Source organism: Crinia signifera, chromosome 8 (assembly GCF_055691185.1).
Source record: "Crinia signifera chromosome 8, ASM5569118v1, whole genome shotgun sequence".
Lineage (NCBI taxonomy): Eukaryota > Metazoa > Chordata > Amphibia > Anura > Myobatrachidae > Crinia > Crinia signifera.
The window spans coordinates 123,606,087-123,628,123 of NC_139224.1; the positions used below are offsets into that span (position 1 = coordinate 123,606,087).

The window sequence follows — 22,037 nt, forward strand, 5'->3', positions numbered from 1 at the left end:
TGGCATCCCCCTGCAAACTAGAATACCTTTCTGTTAGAATTACTGTGCAGGGTAAATGCGGATGTTAAAATGTTCCACCTCACCATTAGAGGTGGTGGAACTCAGTTCCCCCATGTTCCCCCTCACTTTAAACCCAGGTTATACCCGCCAAAGGCATTCACACAGGGGTCTGCACAGGCACCGATACGCACATGCGCAGACCCCCCACCATTGGAATGGGGATGAATTAATTCAGACTTGAATCAGGAACTTTATACTCTTATTCTACAAACTTTTGGTACAGGATGCTGCTCATAAAGCAGAACAATATTTGGGGAAGACTGGATGTAGCCATGAGTTCTCTACATTGAATTCCTCTTACAAAGCTAGTAATCCTGGTGACTTTTTCGTCAGTGCAGGCCATGGAAGGTAAGAACACTTTTAACAGACCTTAATATAATTGTTTACCATGTACTTTAAAGTTTCATAGGAGATCATTACAAACTACGAACTTACAATCAAAATTGTCTATCTCAATAACTATTCATTTAGTCAATTCCAATATAATTTTGGACAAAGCATGTGGGGAACATACAATCCTCACAGAAATAATGACGTCAGAATTGAAACTATGGCCTGCCCCTAACCAGCATGCATTAGTAGCATAGAAATAGTGCTGCAGACCCCGCGTTCACTTGGGGGCACAATTGCTGGCTGGGTCTGCGGGGCGTGCTAGAAATACCAAAGCTGTTGCAGGAACGAGGGAAGCTCTCCAAGTCTTCGAGTAATATTTCTACATTACAGGTCTTTTAGGACCTCTCTAGGGGGGTTATTCTGTTTGGTACGGTGAAACGTACGTACGGTCCGCCACACCGTGCATTTTCCGTATGCTCACGGTGAGCGTAAGTCCGCCCACAGAACAACCGCACACGGACGGTCACAGACACCGACAATGGGGAGTGGCGTTCACTTGAGCGTACGCCACCGTGCACGGACGGATCTCACTCTTAGCCACCGATACCTGGCGTACATCAGAGCGTACGCCACAGTGCACGGACGGTTCTCGTCCATTTTCCCACCGACACCTTCCGTATATCTGAACGTACGCCACATGCAAACATGTTCTAGTATTGTTCATAATAAGACTTTAGAGTGTGATAGGCAGATGTTGGGATCCTTTGTTAGAGATATGTGATTGCAATAATCTGCTTCGTGGCATCTTACATACAGAGTGTGCTACATAAAGTTCATAGCAGATAGGAAAGTGCATAATGTATGTTCATGGGAAAAAAAATACAGATTGTGTGCAAAATAGTGGCCATGGCCTTAGGACATTGCTCCACCATTGCAAGTAGAAATTGAGTCCAAAAACATCATTGTTGCTCTTAGACGTGGTTTGTGTCTTTTTCATAATAAAAAACTGGTATGTTTGTGTTACAGTGAAAAAGTTGACACATGTCGACTCCTGAGAATTGAGTGTCCTGCTTTTTAAAGTATAAAAAAACACTTTCTGAATGGGTGTAGATGGTTATAAAATAACTACCTGGACATATATAACCAGGTATTAGAATGAATATTACCTAAAATTAAACCAACCTTCACATGTTGAGAAGTGTAGAAAGATATGCTTCCAATGTGTTTGAGGGCTGTGTGTGGCTTGCAGGTAGTGAAATAATGGTTTGCACTTAATAGCCTGCAGCATTGCTTATTACATTCAGGTGTATGTGTTTGACTAGTAATCAGCATTAATTAGCAGACCCAGGCGTCCGCTCTCATGCGGTATCTCTAGGGGTGGTCATGAGCAATCTTTGGCGTCCGCCTGTTTTTGGGTCAAAATGCATGGTGCGTTCGCCGATCGAGGCGGTTGTGGCACCGTGCATTTTGTGGGCACACTCCCGTGTACGCCCATGTTTACGCCCAGTTTTCCTCATTATTCCGGCCGCACATAAAAAAGCCCACATGCCGCCCACAATGACCATGTTCTTCCGGACAGGTTTTTTCGCACGGAGAGACCCGTCCGTGAGCGGTGTGAGGTCGCTGCATATGCGCATTGCGAAAGATACGCATGCGCAGATGAAAAAAAAGCCAGATCCGCCCGTATACTGTCCCACCGTACAGAATAACCCCATAGATCACTCTGATTTTGACAGGTACTGTATTGCTCAATGGTTGGAGCACTTTCCATCTTTTTCAACAGAAGACATCCTTTAAAAAATGCTGACTGACCAGTTTCCCTGCTGCTAGATATGGCAAATGTTTATTAATATTTTTCACTGTTCTTATATTTTCCTTCATATGGATTACATTTTGGTATTTTGGCCAGCTTGATTTGCCCCAAATGTCACCAACCTTCTGCTGACTTATACCATGGCAGTGATGGCTAACCTTGATATTCCAGCTGTTGTTGAACTACACATCCCAGCATGCCCTACATCAGTTTTACATAGCCAATTTACAAAGCCACAGAAATTGTAGGGGCTCTGTACTCACTTATACCCCTTTCACACTTGCAAGTCGGGTTGCAAGCCGGGTTCTAAGTTCCCGGCCAGTGCTTTCACACTGGCCACCCGACCCGGAATGAAGTCGGGCGGGTGGCATCATCTGGAGGCTTGGCCAGGCCAGCGCTGGGAGATGTCCCGGAAACGTCGCCACACATGGATTAAATGCACCATTCTTATTTTACACATGGTGCATTTAATTCATGTGTGGCGACATTTCGGGGACTATGAAGGGGACATAGTCCCCGAAATGTCGCCACACATGGATTATATGCACCATTCTTCTTTTACTCATTGAAAACCTCAGAGTGCCATCTGTTATATTGGAGATTGTATTGGCGGAATTGTTTGCCTGCAGGAGGGCACTGGAGCAAGTTATCCCCACGGGTTGCAGGAGTGCCGGGAGGACATTGGAGAATATATTTATATATATCCCAGCATACCAACGGCTTCCACGGACTCTTGCACACAGAGGCTGATTAATTTCAGCAATGTTTCAATGTAATTTCAACATCAGGCTTACAAGAACATATAAAAACATACCGTATATACTCGAGTATAAGTCGACCTGAATATAAGCCGAGGCACCTAATTTTACAACAAAAAACCTGGGAAAACTTATTGACTCAAGTGGGACCCTCACTCGAGTATAAGCCGAGGGGGGCTTTTTCAGCAAAAAACTGTTCTGAAAAAGTAGGCTTATTCTCGAGTATATATGGTACCTTTAAATAGACAACCATCACCACAGTGAAAGCTGCATTTCCGTACATGAGACTGCCCACCCAGCCCGCTGGCGCATGCATGACATCATCCGGCTGTTCCATATCCAGGGACGCCAGTGGCGTCATGTCATGTATTACAAGTGCCTAGCAACCACCACATACCTATAATAATAAGTATGTGGTGGTTGCTAGGCACTTGATGCTAGGCACTTGATGACAATGTTGAAATAACATTGAAAAGTTGCTGAAATTAAGACGCCGGATGACCTGGCTGCTCCCTCCGGCGTCTGTTCCTGACCAAGGTCCCGACACGTTGCTTGCAGCGGGGTCCGTGTTCTTCTGCAGAGCTCCCGACGGTGAGAGGGTTTAAAGAAATGGCAGGGACGTTGGGAAAAGTGTATTGCCGTGAAAGGAGATTATGTTGAAAATTTTTCGTCTTCATTCTTAACACAGGTACATATTGATCCACACTTGTATATACTGTATGTATGTTTTTTTATGTTTAAATAAAGAAAAAAATGTTAAAAAAAATGTAATAAAAAAACTTGACAAACTATCACATGAACAGTCTCTATGATTAACTAAGGTACAGGTCCATATGAAAATTTGACAACATTTCTACTGGGAGACATTAGGTTATCTATTTTATGTGCATTTGCAAATTTTATTCTATTTTATTTGCACTGTTTTTAGATTATACCTTTGTGTTTGATAAATAACAGCAGTGACACATGCTGGCTACAAAAGGCACTGCACCCTATTAGACATATAGGGGGACATTTACCAAAATGGATTAGTAGAAAAAAGGTGTATTCGTAGGGAGAAATACACCTTTTTTTTACGAATTTGTATTTTCGGGATTTACAAATACGAATGTCCTACACCATCGATAGGATACGACAGAAATCACCATTCAAAAGAATGGTGGTTCCTGATGTACTAAGCAGCCGTACTAATAATACGGCTGCTAAGTGGTGTGAAACACCCACGCAAATACGACAGGAAAATAGAACACCATTTTCCTGTTCTATTTGCGTTTTAGCCTGCATGGATCAGTCAGATCCGTGCAGGCTTCAGTGTAAAAAAATAGAAAAATTAAATAAATTTAAAAAAAAAACGGCGTGGGGTCCCCCCCACAGCCGAAACCAGCACCAGGCTGACGGAGCCTGGAGCCGGTAATTAAAAATCAGGGAACCCGACAAATAGGGGTTCCCCGATTTTTAACAACCAGCCCCAGGCTCCAGGTCCGGGGCTGGTTCCCAAAATACTGGGGACAAAATGACTAGGGGTCCCCCGTATTTCAAGAACCAGTCCCAGGCACAACCAGCCAGCAGGGTAATGTCACAGCCGGGGGGAGACTTTTTATACAAGTCCCCCCGGCCAAAACATTAACCCCCTGACCGGTCAGCCTGGCCAGGGGCCCTGGGGGAGTGGGGACCCCCCCAATGAAGGGGTCCCCCCCCTCCAGGACTTACCTGACCAGGCTGAAGCCTGGTACTGTCCCCGATGCCCCTGGGCGGTGGGCATCGGGCTGATTATGGTGTAAAAAAAAGAATAATCTATTGTTTTTTACTGTGGCACTACAAGTGCCAGCAAGCTGGGACTTGGAGAACCACAAGTGCCAGCCTGCTGGGCATTAAAGGGCCCGCTGGCACTTGTAGTTCCACAGTTAAAAAAATAGTACACAAAACACACTGACACACTTTTAAAATAAAACTTTAATACATACATTACACACATACTAATACTTACCTATCTTCTTCCCGTAGGTAGCCCTGGTCCTGATGTCCTCCAGTCCTGTGTCGGCGTTCCTCTTCATGTCAACGTCCTTCTTCAAGTCGACGTCCCTGTCGGCGATGGCGTCCGGTGTCTGGGTCAGACGAAATCCATGGAGGAAGCTGTGGAAGGAAACTATACTCACCTGTCCCAGCGCGACGTAGTCCAGGTAAGTGTCTTGTCAAAAAAACAAACCGAACACCCCGAAACCAGCCGGACAGAGAGCCGCACGGTACTCTGTGTACATCGTGCGGCTCCGCCTCCCGAATGCCGCTATTGGCCGCCTTGCGGCCTAGCGGACAATCAGGAGCCGCAAGGCGGCCAATAGCGATGTAAACAAACACCGTGCTGCTCTCTGTCCGGTCTGGTTTTGGGTGTTTGGTTTGTTTTTTTGACAAGACACTTACCTGGACTATGTCGCGCTGGGACAGGTGAGTATGGTTTCCTTCCACAGCTTCCTCCATGGATTTCGTCGGACCCGGACACCGGACGCCATCGCCGACAGGGACGTCGACTTGAAGAAGGACGTTGACATGAAGAGGAACGCCGACACAGGACTGGAGGACATCAGGACCAGGGCTACCTACGGGAAGAAGATAGGTAAGTATTAGTATGTGTGTAATGTATGTATTAAAGTTTTATTTTAAAAGTGTGTCAGTGTGTTTTGTGTACTATTTTTTTAACTGTGGAACTACAAGTGCCAGCGGGCCCTTTAATGCCCAGCAGGCTGGGACTTGTGGTTCTCCAAGTCCCAGCTTGCTGGGGAGGCTTGCTGGCACTTGTAGTGCCACAGTAAAAAACAATAGATTATTCTTTTTTTTACACCATAATCAGCCCGATGCCCACCGCCCAGGGGCATCGGGGACAGTACCAGGCTTCAGCCTGGTCAGGTAAGTCCTGGAGGGGGGGGACCCCTTCATTGGGGGGGTCCCCACTCCCCCAGGGCCCCTGGCCAGGCTGACCGGTCAGGGGGTTAATGTTTTGGCCGCGGGACCTTATATCATAAGTGTCCCCTGGCTGTGACATTACCCTGCTGGCTGGTTGTGCCTGGGACTGGTTTTTGAAATACGGGGAACCAGCCCCGGACCTGGAGCCTGGGGCTGGTTGTTAAAAATCAGGGGAACCCCTATTTGTCGGGTTCCCTGATTTTTAATTACCGGCTCCAGGCTCTGTCAGCCTGGTGCTGGTTTCGGCTGTGGGGGGGACCCCACGCCGTTTTTTTTTTTTATTTATTTTTTTTTCTATTTTTTTTTACACTCTGCAGCCTGCACGGATCTGACTGATCCGTGCAGACTGCTAGAAATAATTCGTATTAGCAGCCGTATATATGGCCGCTAATACGAATCATTACACCATCGGAGGGTTACAAAGCAGTCGTATCTGACTGCTTTGTAATTTCCCCTCCGGAACACGACTTTGCATACGAGTAAAACAGTCGTATGCAGTCGGAGGGGAAATACCAATACGAAAAACTAGGTTTTTCATATTGGTAAATTTCCCCCACATAGTAGATGTGTACATGAACTTTCTATTTTAGCAGTGTATATATACATTTATAGTCTTTTTCCATTTCAGTGCATTAAAAATATTATTTGTTTTTCAGTGACAACCAGGATGAAGATACTCAGGCATTTATTGGAATATTCGATGGACTGTTTTAAAAGTACCAGGAAAATGAAACCCAGTTATGTGGAGAAATGAATGTTCGGATACCACTATATATAATTTTTCCCAGTTCTTTTTCAGAATTCAGTTTTACAGACTTTGGTGTCCTTTTATATGTTGTTTGGTACATACTACCAGTTCAACCATAGGATAGCTTTTGTTCTCCTAAACCCTTTAGAAGTATTAATGTCAAAGTTATTTTTCACTATATTTTAGGTCTGTACATCAATGCAGCTTTTTAGAACTCTCTGCTGTAATAAAACAAAACAAAAAACGTAAATGTTTATTTTACAATCCTTCTTAAAGTATCACAAAATTCTACACTTTATGCAAAGGTAACTTTCAGGCTTAAAAAAAACCAATTACAGTTTAAATATATACATTAGAAAAATAATTGGTTTAACCTCAGTAATGAATCTGATGAATTATTTGAGGAAGTTCTATATATAGACTAACCAAATATTTCCTTTTGGTACATATGAGGGATAATTGTCTTTTATAGAGGTTATATACCTGTATTTAGATACACATAATGGTCAGGTTTAGCATGGCTGATCTAAAGGCCCATACACACTGGGCGACTTTCAGCTGAAAGTCACTCAAAACAGCGGGTTTGAACAGCTTTCAGCTCAAAGCTGCCCAGTGTGTATGTCCTGGCGATGAACGCTAAGCGCTGCTGCGCACTCCCGCATCATGGCGGTAATACCAGCAGATGAGCGGCTTTGAGGACGGCTTTGCATAGCGCTGCGCTATGCAAAGCTGTCCATCCCCGTTGTCGTCGCGGGGCAGGGGGAATGTGGCTCTGTGTATGATAGCTATCATCGCTGTCCATACACGCTGGGAAAAGTCATCCAGTGTGTATGGACCTTTACTCTGATCACTGGCAGTGCTATGGATTCTTAACAAGCCAAAGACATTGCAAGCAGCATCTAGAAAAATATGAACAGATATTCCCGAAAAGCCTTGAGTGCCGCCTCCTTTCGTTTCATATATATATATATATATATATTTTTCAGGGGCAACAAGCACACAATTGACCAGACTCTTTATATATACCAGGGCAGAGAACTTTTCATATACACACAGGATAATACTGTGAATGCACATTGCGATGTACTTTTTCTTATAATATAGTAACGGTACTTGTTTCCTAGCACGGCGCCCGTCGGGTTGATCGCATGCCTTAAGTTTAAGGTACTTAAGGCATGCGATCAACCCGATGGACCTGATTTTATGTCAATCACCAGTGCATTTGCCAGTGAAAGACAAAATCGTGTTGATCGGGTCCATTGCGGGCCATTATAATGGGCCGCGACGCGATCAATGCGATTTTCCCATAGAGAATAATGTTAAATTAGAAAATCGCATTGATCAGGTCCATCGCGGCCCATTATAATGGGCCGCAACGCAACCAACGCGATCAACCCGATTTCCCATACAAAATAATGTTCAATTATTTTCAAAGTTAAAATCGGGTTGATCAACCCGATTTTACATAGGGAACAATGGGAAATGGGCTAATATGGCCCATTTCTCATTGTATAGGGTTAGAAAGTATGGTTAATGTCCCCCCATTGTTAACACCACCTCACTTTTGACGCCAACCCGAAGCGTGGCGAGGGGCGGCGGTACGCGTCCTCCGACCTTTTCATACCCCCACTATCCACGTCGGCGTGGAGTTGATTTTATATAGTGTGGTGAGCGCAACGAGCCACCGAGCCCGAAGCGTGGCGAGCGGACGCGTATACCTGTGAAGTTATGCACGTCCCCTCGCGGGACTCGCCATGCTTCGGGCTCCGAATACTATATAAAATCAACTCCACGCAGGCGTGGATAGTGGGGGTATGAAAAGGTCGGAGGACGCGTACCGCCGCCCCTCGCAGGCTCGCTGCACTCGCCACGCTTCGGGATGGCGTCAATAGTGGGGTGGCGTTAACAATGGGGGGCCATTTCAACCATCAGGGGGGGGGGTTTGCTATTAAAATGGGGGGTTTGGGGGCTTTTTACATTGAATTCAATGTAAAATCGGGTCTCAGGGACCATTTTACATTGCCTCCAATGTAAAAATCGGGTCGACCGCATCGGTCGCATCGCATGCGATTTGGTTGGCATGCGATCGACGCAATTTTTCCGACCCGATCAATACAATCAAAATCGGTGGCGCCGTGCTAGGAAACAAGTACCATAGTAACTTTAGCAAATGTGGAAGTTAATATAGTAGTGACATACAGTATCCTTCTGTCACACCAGGGGTCTGAGTCGACGAGACTGAGACCTCTGGTGGGGACCTGGACCGGTACCTGAACCGGGGAGGTTGGAGAGGACCCTTACGCATAGAATGCATGACAGTGCACCCGAAGCCAATGAACAGTCAGTAATAAAATACAACCGAGTTTTATTAGCAGATGGTTGTAAATAGACAGGCAGTAAAGTATGCAGGAGATATGATACAGTCTATGCAGATAGCGATACTTTACAGACGGATGATGATGATATGGAATCGATGGTGGAACATCGGATACGGAGTAGTAGACTGTGGGTCCGGAATGACGGACGGGAACTGGAGGATGGAGATCCGGAGTATCGGACTTTACAGATGATGATGGAACATCGATGGTGAGCGATGATGGAACATCGGATATGAAGTAGAAGACTGTGGGTCCGGAATGACGGATGGGAACTGGAAGATGGAGATCCGGAGTATCGGACTTTACAGACGATGATGGAACATCGATGGTGAGCGATGATGGAACATCGGAAGGACCAGAGTCCCGGAGCTAGGCTTGAGTGCTGGGCTGTAGAAGCAGGATCACAGGAGATGGAATAACCTGGACTTCACAGGAGATGGAATGCCTGGAATACACTGCAGCATAGAGGAGACAACACCAGCAGGAAATACACTTGCACGGAGACAAGGACAGCTGAACACACACTGGAGACAACTGAAGCACTAGCAATGGTTCTGAGAGCTCCCAGCATACTTATACCCACTGAGTGGCCAGGATTGGCCGGGCAGGTATGACTGGGAGATCAGAACCATCAGGATTGGACAGGGCAAACATGTGACTGGGAAAAACATGGCAGCCCCCATGTCTGCTATGGCGGGAAAGTGTGTTTGTGCACGCCATGCTTGTGACTGGGAGCAATGGCGGCGGACAGACGGATTGCCGTGCACTGGATACTGTCTCTGGAGGTCAGGAGAGCGGTGCACCGCGCAGCCGCGGACTCAGCAGCGCTGAGAGGACTGGAAGGTGGCAGCGGTGATGGCGCACGGCAGACAGGACGCCGGCAGGGATGACACTTGAACCGCAAGCTGAGCCTGCAGAGGCACTTAGCCGGTAAGATAGTCTGTCTGAGAGCTCGGATCATGACAGCACCCCCCCCTTTAAGGGTGGCCCCAGGACACCTTTTAGGCTTGCGGGGAAACTTGGAGTGGAATGCCCGGATGAGTCTGGGAGCATGGACATCGCTGGCATTGGTCCATGATCGCTCTTCGGGGCCGTAGCCCTTCCAATCGATCAGATATTGCAGACGACCATAACAGATGCGAGAGTCCAAGATTTTACTGACCTCGTATTCTGTTCCACGCTGGGTGCAAACCTTAGGTGCCTTGGGGAGCTTGGAATGAAAGCGATTCAGAACCAGCGGCTTGAGCAGCGAAATATGGAATGTAGCTGGCACTTTCAAATAAGGCGGCAACTTGAGCTTGTAAGCCACAGGATTGACGACTCGCTCAACTGGAAATGGACCAATATATCGGGGAGCGAACTTCATAGATGGCACTCTCAATCGAAGATTCTTGGTTGACAACCAGACACAATTTCCTGGACGGAGGGCTGGCACAGCTCTGCGTTTCCTGTCAGCAAATTTTTTGTACCTGCTTGAAGCTTTCAGGAGTGAAGAACGAATGAGCTTCCAGGATTTGATGAATTGCCGGATGGTCGTGTCGACCGCTGGAACAGAGGACACAAGTTGCAGAGTGAAGTCAGGAACTCGAGGATGAAACCCATAGTTGGCAAGGAATGGAGTGACATTTGATGAAGAGTGATATTGGTTGTTATGGCAGAATTCTGCCCATGGAAGAAGTTGAGCCCAGTCATCTTGGGAGGAAGAGATATATGTGCGGAGAAATGCTTCAAGATCCTGATTCACCCTCTCCGTTTGGCCATTTGTTTGAGGGTGATAGGCTGTGGAGAACTTTAACTTAATTTGAAGCAGGGAGCACAGGCTTCGCCAGAATTTGGCTACGAATTGGACTCCTCTATCGGAGATGATTTCAAGAGGTAGTCCATGAAGCTTGAATATCTCTTTAATGAAGAGCTGGGACAGCTTGGAAGCTGATGGAAGACCGGTGAGGGGAACGAAGTGAGCCATCTTGGTGAACCGGTCAACAATCACCCAGATGGTAGTGAACTTGTCAGACTCTGGAAGATCAGTTACAAAGTCCATAGATATATGCGTCCAAGGACGATGTGGCACTGACAGTGGCATCAATTGCCCAGGAGGAGACTGACGACTGGTCTTGTGCTGAGCACATTTAGCACAAGAGGAGACAAAGTCCTGTACATCCTGTTTGAGGGACTGCCACCAGTAGGACCTGGTGATAAACTCGTAAGTTTTCTGAATGCCTGCATGGCAAGCAAATTTTGAAGAATGCGCCCAACAAAGCAGCTTCTTCCTTAGGGCTGGCTTTACATATCTTTTCCCTGTAGGGGGCGTGAGATTTGAAACTCCTGTTGCGGAGAATGCCACTGGATCAATAATAAAATGTTGATGTGTGGACTTTGACTCACTATCTTGCTCCAATGAGCGGGAAAGGGCATCAGCTTTTCGATTGTGTCCCCGGACAGAATGACAGCTTGAAACGGAACCTGGAAAAGAAAAGTGTCCATCTGGCTTGACGGGGATTTAACCCCTTCACGACATTTGACGTATATATACGTCATGGTCGGGAAGTACTTCCCGACACATGACGTATATATACGTCATGACTTCTAACTGTCACTGCGTCTAGAGACGCAGTGACAGTTAGGTGATGTCTGCTGTCCCTGACAGCAGACATCCCCCCTCGCCGCCCAGGGGGGGCAGGGGTGCCCCCCCCGGTCGGCGATCACTGTGATTGGCTGTTCAAATCTGAACAGCCATTCACAGCGTTTCCTGTGTTACCGGCGGCTAAGCCGCTCGGTAACACAGGGATTCACTGGTGATCGGTGCTGTCAAGTACAGCACCGATCACCACCGATGTGCAGCCCCCCCTCGAACCCGCCGGGCACTCACCCGGCAGCAGCAGCGGCTCCCCCGGAGCGTCTGGAGCGCACGCAGCGCTGCCCTCCTCCCCCCTCCCCCCCGCAGCAGCAGCAGCATCAAGCTGCATAAAAAGTAAAAAAATAAACATATGCACTGAAAAATATATTTATATATATATATATATATATATACACACACATATATATATATATATATATATATATGTGTGTGTGTATATATATGTATATATATATATATATACACACATATATATATATATATATATATATGTGTGTGTGTGTGTGTGTGTATATATACCGCACCGATTACCACCGATCGCCAGCCCCCCCCCCCCTCCCACCCGGCAGCCCCCCTCCCTCCCACCCACCCGGCTGCCGCAGCGCCAGCACCCCTCCCACCCCCCCGCCAGCCGCAGCGCCAGCCCCCCTCCCAAAGCTGGTGACTAAAATGGGGTCACTTGTGGGGGGGTTCCACTGTATTGGTGCTTCGGGGGTCTTGCTAATGCGACATAGCACCCACCATTCATTCCACCACCAAAAATCACTCCTTCCCTTCTGAGTCCTGCCATGCACCCAACTGGTATTTTTTGGTCACACGTGAGGCATTGCCGTACTCGGGAGAAATTGGGGCACAGATTTTGGGGTGCTTTGTCTCCTTCATTCCTAAAAAATTACATTTTTTTACACAAAAATGCAGATCTGGCTCAAAATTTTTCATTTTCACAAGGAATGAAGGAGACAAAGCACCCCAAAATCTGTGCCCCAATTTCTCCCGAGTACGGCAATGCCTCACGTGTGACCAAAAAATACCAGTTGGGTGCATGGCAGGACTCAGAAGGGAAGGAGTGATTTTTGGATTTTGCAGCACAGATTCTGGTTGAATGACCCCCGAAACACCCATACAGTGGAACCCCCCCACAAGTGACCCCATTTTGCAAACTACACCCTTCAGGGAATTCATCAAGGGGTATAGTGTACATTTCAAACCCCCCGGGGTTTCACCAATTTTGATACAACTGAGCTGTGAAAATGAAAAATTAATTTTTTTCATTTTCACTGCCCAGTTGTACCACAATTGGTGAAACCCCTGGGGGTTTGAAATGTACACTATACCCCTAGATGAATTCCCTGAAGGGTGTAGCTTGCAAAATGGGGTCACTTGTGGGGGGGTACCTAACTTTTAGCATCTTATGGTGCCTAGAAACCTACATGGTGCCTAAAAAATAATCTCATAAAAAGGAGGCTCCAAAATCAAGTAGGTGCTCCTTCTATTATGAAGCCTGTGGTTTGGTCACCGTGCACACTAGGGCCACATATAGGATATTTATGAAAACCAAAGAATTGGGGGAATCAATTTTTAGTCACATTTCTCTAGTAAAATCTACTGTGTTCCTTAGAAAAATGTATTAAAATTGCAAATCTGCAAAAAAAATGAAATTTGGAAATTTCACCTACACTTTCTTTTAATTCCTGTGAAACACCTAAAGGGTTAACAAACTTCCAAAATGCTGTTTTGAATACTGTGAGGGGTGCAGTTTTTGAAATGGCATCATTTATGGGGGTGTCTCACATACAAGTCACTCAAAGTCACATCATAACTGACCTGGTCCCTAAAAAAATCAGAGTTTGAAATTTTCTTGAAAATTTGAGAATTTGCTATTCATATTTGAAGCCTCCTAGTGTCCAAAAAAATGAAAATGAGGTTGAAATAATGATGGCAACATAAAGTAGACATATGGGGGGGAATTTACTAAAGGAAATGTGTAAAAAATAGGTGTAAAAATAGGTGTATTTGTATCCAGAAATACACTTATTTTTGACATTTTCTATCCCGAAAATATGGCAATTCGTATTGATAGCACATCAATACGAATTGCCGTATTTTCGGGATAGAAAATGTCAAAAATAAGTGTATTTCTGGATACAAATACACCTATTTTTACACCTATTTTTTACACATTTCCTTTAGTAAATTTCCCCCACGGTCTATGTTAGTTATTCACTATTTTGAGTGGTAAGATTATTTGTCTCACAAGCAGAAAATTTAACATTTTGCAAATCGCAAAATTTTCCATTTTTTTACGACATTTTGGTATTTTTCACAAAAAAACACAGACTGTATCGACGAAAATGTACCACTAACTTGAAGTACAATGTGTCACGAGAAAACAATCTCAAAATCACTGGGATAAGTAAAAGCAAAAAAAAGTTATCCCCACTTAAGTGATACATGCCAGATTTGAAAAAAAGGGCTCTGTCAGGAAGGCAAAAACTGGCTCTGTCATGAAGGGGTTAAACATTAAGCAGAATTGAGATACAGAAGATTCTTGTGGTCTGTGATAATTGTGATCTCATGGACAGCGCCCTCTAGAAGATATCTCCATTCTTCTAATGCCAACTTGATGGCGAGGAGCTCTTGATTGCCGATGGCATAGTTACGCTCTGCAGGCAGGAACTTACGAGAGTAAAACCCACAGGGATGAAGACGTCCATCAGGCGCTTTCTGCGAGAGAACTGCCCAAACACCCACGGAGGAGGCGTCGACCTCGAGAATAAAGGGCAAGGTGGTGTCAGGCTGTCTTAACACAGGAGCTGAAGTGAACCTCTGCTTCAACAGATGGAAGGCTTTGATGGCTTCTGCCGGCCACTTCGCTGGATTGGACCCTTTTTTTGTTAGGGCAGTGATGGGTGCCACAATAGAAGAGAAGTTACGGATGAATTTTCTGTGATAATTGGCAAAACCCAGGAAACGTTGAATACCTTTCAGCGAAGAGGGAATTGGCCAATCTTGGATGGCCTGCAGTTTTCCTGGGTCCATTTGTAGACCAGAACCAGAGACAATGTACCCTAGGAAGGGTATAGACTTCACCTCGAAGACACATTTCTCCAGTTTGCAGTAAAGATGATTAGCTCGCAGCCGGGACAGGACCTCTTTGACCCAATAACGATGTTCTTTGATGTTATTGGCGTAGATTAAAATGTCATCGAGATATACGACTACATGTCGATACAGAATGTCCCGAAAAATCTCATTGACATAGTGCTGGAACACGGCTGGGGCATTGCTGAGCCCGAAGGGCATGACGTGGTACTCATAGTGGCCGTCTCTGGTATTAAATGCCGTCTTCCACTCGTCGCCCTCTCGTATGCGGATGAGATTATATGCGCCTCTCAGGTCGAGTTTCGTGAAGATGGTTGCACCGCTGACACGGTCAAACAGCTCGGTGATGAGGGGCAACGGGTATCTGTTCTTTACTGTGATGTCGTTGAGGCCGCGATAATCAATGCAGGGACGTAGGCCTCCATCCTTCTTCTTTACGAAGAAGAATCCTGCGCCAGCAGGAGAAGTCGAAGGACGGATGAATCCCTTTGCCAGATTTTCCTTGATGTAATCGGTCATGGCCTGAGTCTCTGGAAGAGAGAGAGGATAGGTTCTACCTCTTGGTGGTTCTTTGCCTGAGATAAGGTCGATAGGGCAATCCCACGGTCTGTGAGGAGGTAGAATATCAGCGCCAGACTTGCTGAATACATCTGAGTACTCTTGGTAGGGAGGAGGCGGAAGGTCTGCTGCATCGGCTGAAGAATGACGAGCTGGGAGTACCTTTTGGAGACAGGTACCGGAGCAGGAAGGATCCCAGGAAAGGATTTCGGATGTCTTCCAATCAAGGCGAGGATTGTGAAGACGGAGCCAGGGTAAACCCAGAACCAGAGCATGAGTGGCTCGGGGTAATACCAGGAAGGACAAAAGTTCAGTGTGCAGGACTCCCACTCTAACTGTAAGTGGCAAAGTTCTGCGGGAGACTGTCGCATCAGGAATCCTACTGCCATAAACAGCAGTAAGGAAGACAGTCTTAGAAAGACTTTCAGTGGGCAAACCCCACTTGCGGACCAGTTCAGCAGTGACAAAGTTGCCAGCGGCACCGGAATCAAGAAGTGCGGAGACAGTCTTGAAATGCTGACCAACTTGTAAAGAAACTGGAAGTACACAATCAGTTGCTGATGGAGAGGACTTAATTACTCCTAGCCTACCCTCTCCTTGACGGGCTAGGAGGAGGAGTTTTCCTGAGGCTTTGGGCATGCAGAAATTTGATGTGCAGGATCGGCACAATACAGACAGAGCTGTGCCAACCGTCGACGTCGACGTTCTCCCGGGGACAAACGGAAGCGGTTTATCTCCATTGGTTCTTCTTTGGAATGAGCCACGGGAGCAGCAGGTAAAAAAGGCGGAGGAGTTAGCACTTTAACTGGAGCGCTCTTGTGACGTTCTATAGCCCTTTCTCGGAAAAGTAGGTCTACTTTGATGCATAATGATATAAGGTCATCTAGACCTGAGGGTAAGTCTCTGGTAGCGAGTTCATCCTTAATACGGTCGGATAGACCATGCCAGAAAGCTGCGTATAAGGCCCCATCACACCAGGAGAGTTCAGACGCCAGAATCTGGAATTGGACCAGATATTGCCCGACGGAGCGGGATCCCTGTCTGAGACGGAGGAGTTCAGTGGAGGCAGATGCTGATCGCCCAGGCTCATCAAAGATACGCCGGAATGTAGACACAAAGTCCTTGTAGTTAGACAAGATAGCATCAGATTTTTCCCATAATGGGGACGCCCATTCTAACGCTGCTCCACACAGGAGGGAGATGATGTAGGCGATCTTGACCCTTTCAGTAGGGAAGTTACTGGGTTGCAGCTCAAAGTGAATCTCACACTGATTGAGAAAACCTCGGCAGGTCTTGGGGTTCCCATCATACTTAGTGGGGATAGACAGATGAAGGCGAGGTGCAGCAGCCATTACAGGAGGATGAACTGGACTTAGAAGTTCACTGACAGGCTCAGGGCCACTGAGAGTGGTCTGTAGTTTATCCATCCGGGAAGACAGATCTTGGAGACAATGAATCACTTGGCTCTGCGCAGCCTCTTGCTGATCCAAGCGAACAGCCAGTTGCTGTACAGGGCTGGATGGTGATGCTTGGCTTGCGGCTGGATCCATTTGGCTAGTGCTTACTGTCACACCAGGGGTCTGAGTCGACGAGACTGAGACCTCTGGTGGGGACCTGGACCGGTACCTGAACCGGGGAGGTTGGAGAGGACCCTTACGCATAGAATGCGTGACAGTGCACCCGAAGCCAATGAACAGTCAGTAATAAAATACAACCGAGTTTTATTAGCAGATGGTTGTAAATAGACAGGCAGTAAAGTATGCAGGAGATATGATACAGTCTATGCAGATAGCGATACTTTACAGACGGATGATGATGATATGGAATCGATGGTGGAACATCGGATACGGAGTAGTAGACTGTGGGTCCGGAATGACGGACGGGAACTGGAGGATGGAGATCCGGAGTATCGGACTTTACAGATGATGATGGAACATCGATGGTGAGCGATGATGGAACATCGGATATGAAGTAGAAGTCTGTGGGTCCGGAATGACGGACGGGAACTGGAAGATGGAGATCCGGAGTATCGGACTTTACAGACGATGATGGAACATCGATGGTGAGCGATGATGGAACATCGGAAGGACCAGAGTCCCGGAGCTAGGCTTGAGTGCTGGGCTGTAGAAGCAGGATCACAGGAGATGGAATAACCTGGACTTCACAGGAGATGGAATGCCTGGAATACACTGCAGCATAGAGGAGACAACACCAGCAGGAAATACACTTGCACGGAGACAAGGACAGCTGAACACACACTGGAGACAACTGAAGCACCAGCAATGGTTCTGAGAGCTCCCAGCATACTTATACCCACTGAGTGGCCAGGATTGGCCGGGCAGGTATGACTGAGAGATCAGAACCATCAGGATTGGACAGGGCAAACATGTGACTGGGAAAAACATGGCAGCCCCCATGTCTGCTATGGCGGGAAAGTGTGTTTGTGCACGCCATGCTTGTAACTGGGAGCAATGGCGGCGGACAGACGGATTGCCGTGCACTGGATACTGTCTCTGGAGGTCAGGAGAGCGGTGGGCCGCGCAGCCGCAGACTCAGCAGCGCTGAGAGGACTGGAAGGTGGCAGCGGTGATGGCGCACGGCAGACAGAATGCCGGCAGGGATGACACTTGAACCGCAAGCTGAGCCTGCGGAGGCACTTAGCCGGTAAGATAGTCTGTCTGAGAGCTCGGATCGTGACACCTTCTATGAAATGTGTTACCTACTTAGTGCTCTTTTCAAATGCTTGGCAGATACTATTAAAAAATAAATACAGCAAATATAGTACCTAGTGCTGAATAGAATAGCTGTTTATTTATGCACAGTCACACCTTTCATTGTGGAATCTATACATCTAATTCCGATCAATCTGTAAAACCCATTTTCCATAATCTTTGGTATATTCCTACATGCCAGTTATGTGTATTTTGTGTCTGTTCAGAGTTATCTCTCATTTGCAACATTCATTCATTGAAACAGAACACAGGTTCTCAAATTTGGTCCTAAGGACCCCACACAGTGCATGTTTTGCAGGTCTCCTCACAGAATTGAATTGAAATAAATAGCTCCCTTGTGGCTCTTCAAAAATAAGTCAGTCAGTAATGAGTAACGGGTAAAGATAATGGAGCAATGAAGATACAGAAGAGCAGCTCAATATACCCACAAGACTTGTTCAGTCAGTAATGAGTGCACTTGTACGGGTGCCGGATGGGGTCCCGATAGTCGGGATCCCGACAGACATTCTCCCGATGTCGAGATGCCGACTGTCAAAACACAGACAGCCGGGTTCCCGACATAGCGAACCACCGTACCCACAAGGGGCTTTGTTGCACTCGCCATGCTGTCCGAGGCCGACCAGTCGGGATCCCGACATCGGACCCCTATACCACACCCCACTTGTACAGTGACCTGGAAAACGTGAATTGTGTGTGGTCCTGAGGACCAAGTTTGAGAACCACTGAAATAGGCTAAATAAGCATATTACTTATATTGCTAGCATTAGCATAGAAACACATTGTTCTGGCTTCCAAATGCATCTATATAAATAGTCATCTCACAGAAGTAACTTTAAAGAATTAATGTGTACATCTATTTCACTTTCATGTGATGATTGGGTGGGGTGGGCTTGATAATCCTCATTCAGAATGCATGCTATAAATAAATCCAAGTGTGTAATATACTTGAAAATAACCTTTTGGAATAATGGAAAAGTAACCCTGAAAAATATTGTAATTTGTGATGTTTAAGCTGTTGTTACAAAACAGCAATGAGTCCTGAATTATGATACAATTTTCTACAATGGTTTTCAATGTTAATAACATGTTCAGCGGTTTGTTTTAAGCATGCATTTTAAACACGCAACATTTATAATCATAAACAGCTGAAGGTTCTCTTCTCCAAATCAATAGCACTTTATTATCATATTAGATTCTTGTTGGAACATTTTGTAAAAATTTGATATGCTTTCATACTTGATGCTCAAGCATATTATTCTTGCAAGTCATTATGCTTCTGCTTACCTCGGGTAATACCCTAAGCGGGATGCAGTCAATTTGCCGGCGGTCGGGATCCCGGCGGTCGGAATCCCGACACTGGAATCCCGACCGCCGAAATCCCGAAACTTTGTCCCTCCGTGGGTGTCCACGACACCCATAGAGGGAGAATAAAATAGCGTGCCGAGCGTAGCGAGGCACCGGGCCCGCTGCGTGGCGAGCGCAGCGAGCCCGCAAGGGGGGGCGCTCCACGTCCCCCCCCATGTCGGGATTTCGGCGGTCGGGATTACAGTGTCGGGATTCCGACCGCCGGCATTACATATCGGATCCCCCTAAGCTTGTTTATGCTTGCCTAATTGTACCTTATTTAACAAGCAATAAATAGTTCTCAATGGCGCATTGGTAACTGTAACAAAGTTAGTAATCAGTGATCCTGTATCCAACTCTTGGGCGAGCAGACTGTGCCAGTCATTGTTGTGTGCAGGCGGATTTCTGAGTACATGCAAAACAGAGGGGGTTTGCAGGTGCACCATGCACTCATTACTGCTAACATGTATTCTTTTATATTTCATTTATGATGTTGTTAGCATACATTTGGCCGAAGACATGTACCTGCCCACCGCATTAAGGTCACCTCTTCTGAGCAGGTCCCTAGCACTATGGGGTTCACGCCTGGGGTGCAGGGAACCCCAAAACCAGTCCAGTAAAAACACCCCAGGGCATCACATAAATAAAATATAGCTGTGAAGTGTAAGACAGTATAAAGTGTCCCATTCACATTACATTCTCTGACACTTTATACTCTCTTACACTTCACAGCTATATTTTATTTATGTGATGCCCTGGGGTGTTTTTACTGGACTGGTTTGGGGGTTCCCTGCACACCAGGCGTGAACCCCATAGTGCTAGGGACCTGCTCAGAAGAGGTGACCTGCGCTGGATAAAGTTGACCATACAAGCTGCTGCGCATGCCCAGCAGCATCTTTGTTTGAAGTGCATTCAGAATCTCAGCAGATGGGAAGCCAATGCCAGCATCCCGAATGTAAATATGCAGGGAGCATCAGAGCTAGGCCGGGGGTGGGGGGCATTAGGTTTAGGTAGCGGGGTACGCTGGTTACGATTAGGCACTAGCAGGGAGGGTTAGGGTTAAGCTGGCGATACACTAGGGCCCTTATTCAGATCTGATCGCAGTACAAATTTGTTCTCAAAATGGGCAAAACCATGTGCACTGCAGGTGGGGCAGATGTAATATGTATAGAGAGAGAGTTAGATTTGTGTGAGTTATTTTATTTCTGTGCAGGGTAAATACTGGCTGCATTATTTTTACACTGCAATTTAGATTTCAGTTTCAACACACCCCACCCAAATATAACTCTCTCTGCACATGTTACATCTGCCCCACCTGCAGTGCACATGGGTTTGATTATTTTGAGAACAAATTTGTACTGCGATCAGATCTGAATAAGGGCCTATGTGACTTGGATGCAATTTGTCCACTTTTTATGCACTTGCAGCGATTTGACAGCAGGTTCAATGCGATGTGCGGTTAGTTGAGCGACCGCATACCCACTATGAATCATTTCGCATGAATGCTGTTTTTTTAGTCTGTAATGTATTATTAATCTAAATATGTTGCCCTATGAATGATTTCACAAGAACACTGCTGTATGAAAAATGATTTATGGGGTTAAGGGGAAAAAGGTGTAAAGCTTTAACTAGAAAAAGGTAACATTCTGTATTATTAATACCTCATTCACACAAAATGAAGGGTTAAGTATGTAAATATTATTCATTGTTTATTGAAAACATTGTATTCATTATCACTGTAATATGTTAGTCACTATAGGATGTACAGAAAATGATGCTGTAAACACTTTAAAATGACACATTTATTATGTTTGTATGTGTAACACACACACTAACACAATATTAGGCAGTAGCGAATCATGTCCTGGGGCTACCGCCATTCTGAGATGGCGATAGCCAATGTAGCCTTTGGACTACAGACTGCACTGCAGACGGGACAATGCAGTCAGCACAGGTCAGCGCTAATCGTGCAAGCACAGACCCCCGGCACCCAGTGAAGTAGATGGCAAGGACAGGCTCCTTTAAGAGCCCTTGTCCCTGTGTCTGCAGGAAGATACATTCAGCCAAAAGGATTGTATATTGCAATGCGATCCTGGGCAGTAGAACCTGCCCAGATTGCATATGTGATTCTATAGTAAATGGGCCTCTTAACCTATGGCTAATAAAATGATGTCAACTTTTTTAAACTACAGGGTTGTGGAGGGGTGGACAGGGGCAAACGTTCATCGTGGCGTTGGGCGATGCTTACACACTCGCTAGGCAGCAAGATCTGAATTAGGCCCTAAATGTAATAGGACATTTGAGATTATGCCTTATTCAGTACTGTGCAGGGTCCCTGCATACAGTTTAGATTCTATCTATATACACACGTAAAGTCTGAGAGTTCTTCTTTCTGGACTAGCACCCCTCCCCACCACCTTGGTTTTTAAGCGGGAACCTGGTAGTGAATTTCACAGTACTGAATAAGGCATATGAATATATGTGTATGTGTACTAGAGTGACAAACTTCCCAGATGTGATGCTGATGCGATGAAGGCTCAATCATCTGTGCAATTTTCCAGATGCAAAACGAGGCCTAACGTAATCATCCCGCTGATGGATTCTTGTGAGAATCA

General features: G+C 46.1%; 1 protein-coding gene across 10 annotated transcripts in view; it reads left to right on the forward strand.

Annotated features, from left to right (window-relative positions):
* Window positions 1-6,897, forward strand: part of HFM1 (helicase for meiosis 1) — a 166,941-nt gene extending 160,044 nt beyond the window's left edge. For 8 of the 10 annotated variants that reach the window (XM_083157114.1, XM_083157117.1, XM_083157120.1 and 5 more), the window contains 2 exons: window positions 284-408; window positions 6,579-6,897. In XM_083157114.1, coding sequence (XP_083013240.1) covers window positions 284-408; window positions 6,579-6,636 — 183 coding nt within the window. In that variant the 3' untranslated portion in view covers window positions 6,637-6,897. The remainder of the gene's footprint in view (window positions 1-283; window positions 409-6,578) is intronic. The other 2 variants (XM_083157123.1, XM_083157124.1) reach the window with 1 other exon arrangement.
* Window positions 6,898-22,037: the final 15,140 nt, after the last annotated feature.